The sequence below is a fragment of the Cetorhinus maximus genome, chromosome 20 (genome assembly GCF_964194155.1).
Source record: "Cetorhinus maximus chromosome 20, sCetMax3.hap1.1, whole genome shotgun sequence".
Lineage (NCBI taxonomy): Eukaryota > Metazoa > Chordata > Chondrichthyes > Lamniformes > Cetorhinidae > Cetorhinus > Cetorhinus maximus.
This window is the reverse complement of record NC_135898.1, coordinates 67,252,756-67,263,960: the sequence shown is the minus strand read 5'-3', so window position 1 is coordinate 67,263,960 and position 11,205 is coordinate 67,252,756. Positions and strand designations below refer to the sequence as shown.

The 11,205-nt window shown below is 40.9% G+C and overlaps 1 protein-coding gene across 4 annotated transcripts in view; it reads right to left on the bottom strand.

Annotated features, from left to right (window-relative positions):
- Positions 1-3,594: 3,594 nt before the first annotated feature.
- mki67 (marker of proliferation Ki-67) overlaps positions 3,595-11,205 on the bottom strand; it is a 56,213-nt gene continuing 48,602 nt past the window's right edge. For 3 of the 4 annotated variants that reach the window (XM_078564882.1, XM_078564879.1, XM_078564881.1), the window contains 2 exons: positions 5,316-8,777; positions 3,595-4,192 (listed from right to left, as the gene is read on the bottom strand). In XM_078564882.1, the coding sequence (XP_078421008.1) occupies positions 4,062-4,192; positions 5,316-8,777 (3,593 nt within the window). In that variant the 3' untranslated portion in view covers positions 3,595-4,061. The remainder of the gene's footprint in view (positions 4,193-5,315; positions 8,778-11,205) is intronic. The other variant, XM_078564880.1, reaches the window with a different exon arrangement.

Sequence of the window (11,205 nt, the reverse complement as noted above, 5' to 3'; positions counted from 1 at the left end):
ATATCACTGTGGCTACGCCTGATCTGTCCCAGTTGCAGAGACATGGTCAGTTTATTCAGGTATCCCTAATGTGTGGCCACTTCCCTTGCTAACCCTGGTCCCCACCTCGATTGGCTGTGCGCGGGATGCAGCACCAGGGCAACACTTGACTCCCCACCACACCACTGACAACAGTCAACTCCAAGGCTGGCCAGCACTTGCCCCCCAACAGTCACCTCCAGGGCCAGGTATCAGTTGCCCCTGCACCCCAGAGGACTGTAAACAACAGGAAAGCTGTGGAGAACACTGCTGCTCACTCACCTCAGTCCCCCCAAAGTGAAGGCCGCCAAGTGCACACCACCTGCGTGCGGTTTTGAAACACGTCAGCGTGCTTTCCCGACGAACGATACGGTGGGGCTCCAAGAGCCTGGCAGGATGGCCTTTTAATTATATGATGTATTACAATTAGCTCCCTGCCGACCGATGGCGGGAAACGCGGCTCACCGCCGGCGGATTGAGCGGATGATCACGCCCTGCCTTCACGCCGTTGTGAAGCAGGTCACGCCATATTTTCTGCACATACCATCTATCACACACGCCGCAGGCTTGGAAAATTCCACCCACTGAAAAAGAGGCATTTTTTGTCAAAGCCTTTCAGCTTCCACTCGTCAGGGCAATTTGTAAGAAAATGCCAAAGTAGGGGAAATAACAAATGTATACTGTTAAGAGTCCTGATTGGTTGGTAAGTGAACTCTAGTAGAGGTGTTGTCATTAGAATGCACTAGTTGATGGGGACTGACAATTAACTGCCAAACATTGTTTGAAAATTTAAAACAGACAGCTTGACTCTAATTGGTCAAAACATTGCCCTGGGGAATGAACCAGCGAATGCTGTCTTTTTTTGTTTAGCTGAAGCAGGCGCAATGTGTGTACATGTCTTGTCTGCAAAGAACAGGGCCCTGTATATTAATATATGTCACTTCCAATGCATGCAAATACACCACACTGTGAGCCCGGCTATCTTAAATTGGTTGTCAGCATAATTCTTAGCACACCAAGGATTATTTAGCAAATGTTGTCCAATCGCAGAATCACATTTAACTTTGGACAGTCTTTTGAGTTTTACAAGCACGGTTGGTTGAGTATGACCTGTGCCTTGCCCATTGCAAACAGCAGAAAGGACTTGCTGTTTTATATGATCCATCAGTCTTTGGGCTGTATGGCCTACATACTTAGCATCGCACTGAAATTGATACACCACATTACTCATTTGTGTGATAGGCAGAACATCTTTTTGGTTCAACGGCAGCATTGTTAGTGACAAATATCACTTGTAGGCTGCGATTGGACAACATTTGCTAAATAATCCTGTGTGCTAAGAATTATGCTGACAACCAATGTAGGACTGTCAGTTGGGCTTGCAGTGTAATACATTTGCGTGCACTGTAAGCTATATATATTAATACACAGGGCCCTTTGCAAACAGAAAGAACATGTACACATATTGCACCTGCTTCAGCTAACAAAATAAGTGACAGCCATTCACTGGTTTATTTCCTAGGGCAATGTCTTGACCAGAGTCAAGCTGCCTGGTTTAAATTTCAAACAATGCTTGGCAGTTAACTATCAACTGGTGCATTCTCCATAGCCTCTACCAGAGTCCACTTGCCAACTAATCAGCACTCTTCCCATACAATATAAATTTGTTGTTTCCCCTGACATTGGCATTTTCTTGCCAATTGCCCTGATGAATGCAAGACAAAAAATGTCTTTCAGCAATATCCAAGTTCTGACTAATGGAATATTAGATTGCTTGCTTTGCAGCTTAGATTGCTATGATGGAAATATAAAGAGCTTCGATGGAAGCCCAGACTACTGCCATCATGGTTCTATATGCCACTGTTGACAGGGACATAACAGCCCAGCAATCTATCCTCCAGAAGATCACTAGGATTGTTGAGGCACTGCCCCAGGCAAATGTCAGTGATTCCATTGAAGAGGATCAGGGTGACAGCATTCCTGCTTCCATCTGTCACTCCAACCAGTGCTCTTGCCTGTCAGCCCATTTACTGTAGCCTGTGCAGAGACAGTGCAGTCTATAGCCAGGCCCTCCATTCCAAAGCTACTTAAGGTCACACTGTCATCTAAAGTCTTGATTGAATGTCAGCAGCCTTCCACTTCCTCTTCTCCAGCCACTGGGGAAACATCTCATAAGAGGACTAGAAAAGTAAAGACACAGAAGGCAAACACCAAGGGTGATTTGTTTCATTTAACATATATTAGTGATTCACTTGATTAATTTGGATTTGACTTTGCATTTGATTTTGAACTTAATGAAGTAAACTGAGGGAGGTATGAATAAGTGTTGCTGGAAAGAGTATGATGTGATGGGCAGCAAGAGTGCAAGTATTGGTGAACGTGGAAACAGCTGAGGTTATTACTCATGCATAATCTAATTGTGTGGAGCCTTGGCAGAAAGGGACTATAATTGCAACTTCCATCGAGTTTGCCACCTGATTGGTGCTGTTCTCAAACTGGACAGATTGTGCTGCATGCTACCACAAATCTCTCTGCCCACTTAGCTGAATACTACAGGGCTCTTTCAGAGTGGCCTGGACATTGTTTGAGACCAATGATCCATTTTATGTTCCTTGTTACAACATGCTTTTTCATTGTACACATGGTGTGCAAGTGCCTGATCAGACATAGGAAAGCAGGCATTCACCTGCTTGTGGTCACAGGAAAGCTGCAGACTGAGGAAACGGAATGAATTTCCTTTGTTAATAAAAATGGCAAACTTCACATGAGGAGTTTTCAGTCAATGTTACCTTACCCAGGAAAGTTTGCAATGAGTAAAACTTTGAGCTCGTCTTTGACAAATGGGAATGAGACATACTTCTCCCATTAGGGAGCCTCAGACACCTCTGTTTTACAGTCATGCACTGCAGAATGAGATAACTTTTATCTTCAGCAGTAGCCTGAAAGAAGAAAGCGGAATAAAAAAATTCAAAGCGAGTCCACTTGACACCATAGGAAATAGGGCCCTTACTCTGCTGAGACTACAGCAGTTGACAGATTTCAGTAACTGCTTCTTGGTGAAACAATGCACCTGCATGCCATTGGTCCTTGCTGAAACTGAGCTAACGGAATTGCTCCCTTCAGACGCTCCAGTTTTGGCCTCCAGCTGCGCAGTCTGCTTCTTGCAGCTTGTCTTGCCCTGTGTGGCCTCTCTCTTTTCCCCAATCATGTTCAATTCTCAGAGTAAGCCCTACCAGTCCTCCTATACTTGGAAGCAACCTCATACCAGAATATTTTAAATGGCACAAATAGGGCCGTAAGTCCAGCCAAGCCACACCATGTAGCATAATAAAACATCAACCATCAAGAGAACCTTCAAAAATGCTTACAAGTTGACCAGCAGCCAGAAGAAATAATCCAGCAACAAACTTGTATGTACTGCATGATCCCTTTAAATAATGTTGGGACATCCATGCCATTGCAATGACACATTCAGCTGAGCAAGATAAGGACAGACATTTCTTTTTAACAAAGAAGTTTAAATCTATTGAAATGCCGTCTCATTTTAAAAGGAAAATCTAGATGCAAGACAAGGAATACAATATACAAAATTTATTGCTAAATTTAAATCTCTTGCAACAAGAATTTAGAGAGTATAAAAATGCATTTTTTCTATCAATGTACAATTCCAAACCTTAAAAGCAAGCAAAAAAAAAAACCCCAGACTTTCATAGTTTGGAGTTTACATCTTCACAATTAACACTTTGCTCATGAATTGATAATTGCTTCATATTTATCCCCACCAGCTATAAACTTTAAAAATCTTAAACTTAAAAAAAATCGCAAAAACATTGGTCCTTCTACCAAAATTCCAATACAGCATTAATATATCCTTTTTCCACAGACTGCCACAAGCAATTTACTGAACAAATTGTACAGTATGTCATAAGCTCACACATGCGAAAAGCAAACAAAAAAGTAGGAAAATCAAAAGGGCCAATGAAATACAATTTCTACAATCTACATGCAGATGGCTTATAAGAAAAGACTGGATGTAGGGTTCTCTATTTTCGGGATCTAGTAGAACGCCCAGTTGGCTTGGCTGGTTGTGGTGTGACAGGAAGGGCCTTTTTTGCATTCACAGCTGCTTTCGTCATTTTTCTGCTGTGGGTCGTTACCTTTCCAGTCTCCTTTTCTGTAATGTGAAATTCAGAATTAAACTGAAAACCCAAGTTTTAAAACACCAGTGATATACATAAACAATATCTAGCATTGTATAATGTGACAGGGTTGATTAGTAATCATATAGTAAAGGAACCTCCGGGAGAGCATGATCATATGATGACTTTCATATCAAGTTTGATAGAGATGTAATTAAGTCCAAAGCTAAGGACTTACATTTAAACAAAGCCAATTACTCAGGTTCAGGTTGGTGGAGGTAGATCGGTAAATTATATTGACTAAGGAAGGAGATGCTTCCCTTAAAGGGGTGCAACAGAGGTGCAATAGATTGATGCACGGGATAAGAGGGCTTATGACAGACAGAAGCCTATACTCTGAAATTTAAAAAAATAGGGTGACGTCATTGAAACAATATTTTCCCTAGTATATATAGGGCTCGACAAGGTAGATCCTAAGAGGCCGTTTCCCTGAATGGAGATTCTAGAACTAGTGATCACAGTCTCAGGGTAAGGTGTTGGCCAATTAGGACCAAAATGAGGAGAAATTTCTTTAATTAATTTTTGGAATTCTCTACACTAGAGGATTGTGGATGCTGGGTCATTCAGTACATTCAAAGAGAAGTATGGGTATTGGAGATGTATAGGATTTGATGTAGAAGCGTAACCATGATCTTGTGAATAGCAGAGCATGGTCAATGGGCCGTTATGACTTACTTCTCAACCTATTTCTTATGTTCTTATAACATGGACGAATAAGTCAGAGAATTTCTAATGAAACCATAAGATGCACCGGTCTGATCTACAAAGTGACACAATAAAGACAAAGGCAATTGTGTGAAATAAGTATTGTAAGTCAGTGTAGACCAAAATGGAATTCAAACTGGAATTGAAGTTTAAACTACTGAAACCAGCCAGCACTGCCCATGTTAAACCGATATTAAACCCGTTTTTGCCTCCTAGTAGAATGATAATTGAGGAGGGGCAGTGCATATAGTTACACTCACTATTGCCAGATAACTTTATTAATGAATTAAAAGCAATTTATGTGCAGCTTTAAAGCATCAAAAATTTGTAATGCAGGCTTTATTTTGAATTTATTACTAAATGTTTGATAAGCAAATGAAAATAAGTTCTTACCTATTTTTGATTTTTTAGGAGATAGATCGCAGGTTTCTGCAATAACACGCTTTCCTCTGAGGGTTCTTTTTGAGGGACATGAGGATGCTGGTTTAAGCGATGCACTAGCAAGTGGTTGAACTGAAATTGGCTCTACTGTTGCAACTTCACAAGATTTGTTAGCCCTTGTAGCCCTCCTAGCTGGTTTTGAGGATTCCGCTGGCAGGAAACTCATCTTTTGTTCTTTGCCTTTATCTTCAACCTCAACTTTCCTGGATTGTATATTCTCATCGTCAGTTGTTCGCGCTTCAAGATTAGCTCTCCTCCCCTTTTTATCTATCAATTCACCTTTCTCTACTTGAGTAATAGCAGTGTCCTTGTCAGAACAGTTTTGTTCTCTTCTGGCTTTCTTGCCCTTTTCAGCTTTGTTGGCTGAACTTACTATTACCTGTTTCTTTTCAGTTACACCCATGCTTAACTCCTGATTGATTACAGCTGAAGTATTTCTTTTAACCATTCCACGGCCACCTTTTCTGGGGGCCTTAACAGGATCAACCACTTCTTTCTCAATTTGCAGCCCTTCCTCTGAAATTGCTTGCACAACTGATGCAGCATCTTCCTTTACAATTTTCCTTTTACTGCATTTACTAATAGCTGGCTCAGGCAGTTTTTTGCCATCAGATTTTGTTTTCTGAGCATCTTTAAACTCAGTAGATGCTTTTGAAGCCCTCTTAGGTAAATTCAATCTTTCTGCAATTTCCTCAGCAGTATCAATAACTAAACTTTCCATTTCACTTTCTGTTGCAGTCTTCTTTGCAGATCTTCCTTTTCCAACACCTCTCTTCGGTCGAGTGTTCTCTTTGATTTCATATTCATGAGATGTCACATCATTTTTCTTAGTACTGCTCATCACTTCAGCATCCCCTGTTTGCTTCGTAGCTTGAGTGTTACTTGGGATATCTGAATAATCAACCACTTCACTGCTACCAGAGACATTCAAATGGCTTCTCTTCTCTTGCACAGCCATTTCTCCGACAGCAATGTCAACATTTGACAGGCAAGCAACAGCTCCTTTAGGTGAGGCCTTTGCCCGCTGACAAACTTTACCTTTGCCTTTTTGAGTAATTGGTTTGATTTCTTGCAGTGACACCTGTTTGCTTGCAGTATCCAATTGTGCATCAACTGTAGCCACACACTGCTGCTGTTCTGGTACAGCCTCACATTCAACCAGCAATTCCTTTGTTTGCTTGTCTTTCTTCATTGCCCTTGATGAAGGCATGGCCATTTTATGTTCGTCTTCTTTCCCTAAAGCTCCCCTTACTGGAACGTGTGGTTCTTCACCAGTCGTTGCCATTAATTTCTGCCCTCTTGTGTTTCTTTTTGAATTTCTAGAAGGCAATTCCTTTACATGCTCTTCCTTAATTTGAGTTACTTTCTGTCCACCCTTCCCTCTCAGTGATCTTTTTATTGGTGTAGGTGATAGTTTTAAGACTGATTCAGTATGATTAGTCTTTTTCATTACAGGTATTTCTTCATTGGTATTTTCAGCATCTTTGTATTTATCGTTTTTAGTGGATGCCTGTGTTTCAAGTGAAACATCAGTTTTGTTCCGTTTTGGCCTTCCTTTCTGTTCAGCTGATTCATGGGGTACATTTGCATCAGTAATTACTTTGCTGTTTGTATGCTCAGATACTGCTTTTCTTGACGTTTCTATTGACACCAGTGAAACTTGTGGATTTACTTCCTTTTTTGCAGCTTTTCCTCTTCGTGACCTCCTTTCAAGTATAGGCAATTCAGTTTTATTAAGTGCCTCTTGTAATGTCTCGACTGTACAGTCTGCTACTTTGGGAGATGCAATGTTAGAATCCCAGTTTACAGTTTTACTTGGAGCTTCATCCAATTCTTTCTCTTTTCGCAATCTCTTTGCTGGAACAGAATCCTGACTAACTTCTTCCAAAAGCAAGTCTTTAATTCCTCTCCTTCCTCGTGTGGATATAGATTTAGAGCTAACCAGGTCTTTCTTTGCAAGTATTTTTAGGTTTTCAGTCTTTACTCCATTTCTCTCAGATTGGTCTGGGTCAGAATTTACTCCTGCTTTATCAACCTCTTCCTGATCTCTTAAACTACCTTGTGAGCCAACTGATTCCTTTATGTTCTCAACAGATGCACAGCGATCACGTCTCTTCCTTGTGTACCCATTTGTTGTTCCAGGTGGTTTATGTGCCTCTGTTTCTTCAACATTTATATTCTTTCTTCTCTGTGCTCTTCCTATTCTAGTGAGTACTTTTGCATCTTCAATTGGATGATCTTTAACCTCTTCTATGTCTTTTATGCAGGTTTTTGGTGATGCACATCCATTTTTCATTATCTCTGATTCACCATTTTCAATGTTCTCCTTTTCTTGCGTTACCATTTTCAAAGATAAATCGCCTAGTTTCTCAATTTGTGCATATTGAGCTTCTTTCTTACCATTTGAGGACTTTGTTACAACAGACGATTTTTTCACTTCAGTAACTTGGATATTTTCAGTTTCTTTCTTTCTTCTCTGTGATCTCTTTCTTAAAGTTGTATGCACCACTTCAATTTGTGCCACTGGAATTAGTTTCTTATCTTGTGTGGCGGTCTTTGCTGAAGTAGGTGGACTTATTATTTCAACTTCTTGAATAGTTTGGGCTTCCTTCTTGGCTTCTAATGATTCCTTTACTGAAGTAATTTCATTTACTTCATTAATCTGCCCATTTTGAGATCCTTTCATGTCTGGTGTAGTTTTGCCAAGTGTGAATAATTCTGTCATTTCGTTGCTCTGGACATTTTGGACTTCCGTCTTCCCTTTCAATGGTTTAATTATGGGCGAAACCAGCTGGTTAATTTCCTCAATTGTTCTACCTTGAGATTCATTTTTGCTTGATGTGGTGTCCTTTGCTATTGAGCTAGGCAATTCTTTCAATTCAACATTGGGAATGTTTTGAAATTCACCCTTATCTTTCAATGATCCTCTCGTCTGTGGCTTCAACACAATTACTCCCTCATTCTGTTCATGGGATTCTCTCTTGCCTGTAGTTTTGTTTGGTGTAAGTGGCATTTTCACATCAGCATCTTGATCATTGTAATTTTTCTTCCCTCTTGTTGAGACAGGCAATTCTTCCAATTCAATCTTTTGAATTTTATCCTTTTCTTTCAATGATCTCTGTGGTTTCAAAACAATTACTTCCTCACTTTGTTCATGGGGAGATTCTTTCTTGCCTGTAGTTTTGTTAGGCATAAGTGACATTTTCACATCATCATCATCAATTTTCTTCCTTGTTAACGATTTCCTCGTTGAAGCCATTTTGCTTACTTCCTCTGCAAATTCAATTGAACATCCATTCTTATTTGGTGTGGCATTTATTGTTGTTGGGGAGTCGTCGGCACCAGTCCTTTCTTTTAAAGATCGCCTCGTTGGTAGGGTCAGTTTGTTCACTGCAGCTTGTTCATCTTTAGATTCTGGAAAGAAAAAAAACTTGTATTTATATAACACCTTTTACAAGCTCAGAACGTCCCAAAGAGCCTTACGACTAAGTGTTTTTGAAGTGTAGTTACTATTGCAATGCAGGAAATATGGCAGCCAAATTGTACACAGCAAGGTCCCATAAACGGCTATGTAACAATGGCCAGATCTGTGCTCTAGCAATGCTAGTTGGGAGTAAATACTGGCCAGGACAGAGGAAACGTTACTGATCTTCAAAGTGGTGTCATGGGGTCTCTTATGTCCAGCTGAGCAGAAGAAAGGACCTTGATTTAAATGGCATCTGAGAAAAAAAAGAGGATTTCCTTTAGCACTGCACTGGAATATCAGGCTAGATTGTGTGCAAGTCTGTGGAGTGGGACAAGAGTCTGAAACCCTTTTGACTCTTAGGCAAAAGGACTAAAGAAGTGGTGGAATCCATAGCCTTTTCTAAAATGAAACATTTGTGCCTAGCTAGCTGCATTTATTAGCACATTAGAGTTCAACAACTTTAGAACTACAAATTATATGTTTCAATGAGGCTAAAACTACACAAGAAAAAACTAACTTCATGTTTACTAATTCTTACATTACATACACATGGATAAAGACATGGTTTTATTCAATTGGCTTTACTATTTTAAGGCTGACATATACATATAATTAGGTTAAGATCCCACATTAGCAGGAAAATTAAATTAATCTTCAGGCTACCTGACTGGAAGATCAAATGTTCTGACAACAGAAAAAGTTGTGTCAGACAGGTGCACAAACGTAGGTGCAACCTTTCATCAAGTATGCTGCAAGCGCTTCAACATCAGATGATCTTCAAAAGAATGAGTTAAACTTCTTGATGAGCACCTGATTATGAATTTTTTTCCATTTTATAAGCCCCATTAGTTGGGGAATCTAAGATAATAAAGGTTTGAACCTGATAACAGGAGACCATGGTTTCAAAAAAATGGGCCTTATGCTCTATATTCCAACCCCACCCTCCCAACAGCATAACTGGAGCAGTCTTCAATTTGTCAAAACTGCAGACTATTCCAGAAAAAAGGGGTGCAATTGTGTAGTCAGAAAGAGATCAGATGCTTGCTGACCATTATGACTCAAATAGAATTTCCATGTGAGTGCACACATTGGCCTAATGCACATCCAAAATTACCACTTCCCTCACTAGATGCATGCAGTTAACTAGTCACTCTGGCAATGAAACTAAACAGTGTCAACACAGAAGCTAGACTGATCAGTAGCAAGTAATATTCACACCACACAAGTGCCAGTCAATGACCATCTTCAAACGAGAATCTAACCATCTCCCCTTGACGTTCAATGGCATTACCATCGCCAAATCTTCCATTATCAACATCCTGTGGGGGTTACATAGAAACTAGGAGGAGTAGGCCATTCGGCCCTTCGAGCCTGCTCTGCCGTTCATTATGATCATGGCTGATCATCCAACTCAATAGCCTGCTCCCGCTTTCTCCCCATACCCTTTGATCCCTTTCACCCCAAGAACTATATCTAACTCCATCTTGAAAACATACAATGTTTTGGTCTCAACTACTTTCTGTAGTAACGAATTCCATAGGCTCACCACTCTCTAGGTGAAGACATTTCTTCTCATCTCAGTCCTAAATGGTCTACCTCATATCCTCAGACTGTGACCCCTGGTTGTGGACTCCCCCACCATCAGGAATATCCTTCCTACATCCACCCTGTCTAGTCCTGTTAGAATTTTATAGGTTTCTATGAGATCCCCCTTCATTCTTCTGAACTCCAGCGAATGTAATCCTAATCGACTCAATCTCTCCTCATATGTCAATCCCGCCATCCCAGGAATCAGTCGGGTGAACCTTCGCTGCCCTTCCTCTATAGCAAGTACATCCTTCCTCAGATAAGGAGACCAAAACTGCACATAATATTCCAGGTGTGGTCTCACCAAGGCCCTGTACAATTGCAGCAAGACATCCCTGTTCCTGTACTCGAATCCTCTGGCTATGAAGGCCAACAAACCATTTGCCTTCTTTACCGCCTGCTGCACCTGCATGCTTACCTTCAGCGACTGGTGTACAAGGACAGCCAGGTCTCGTTGAACACTCCCCTCTCTCAATTTATAGCCATTCAGATAATAATCTGACCAGAAACTGAACTGGACCAGCCATATAAATACTGTGACAAGAGCAGGTCAGAGGCCGGAAATTCTGCAGAAACTCACCTCCTGGCTCCCCAAAGCCTGTCCACCATCTTACCAGGCACAACTCGGGAGTGTAATGGAATACTCTCCACTTGCATGGATGAATGCAGTTCCAACAACACGACACCGCCATTCCGTTACTGTCGCTGGGTCAAAACACTGGAATTCCCTCCCTAACAACACTGTGGGTATACCTACACTACATGGACTGCAGCGATTCAAGAAGGCAG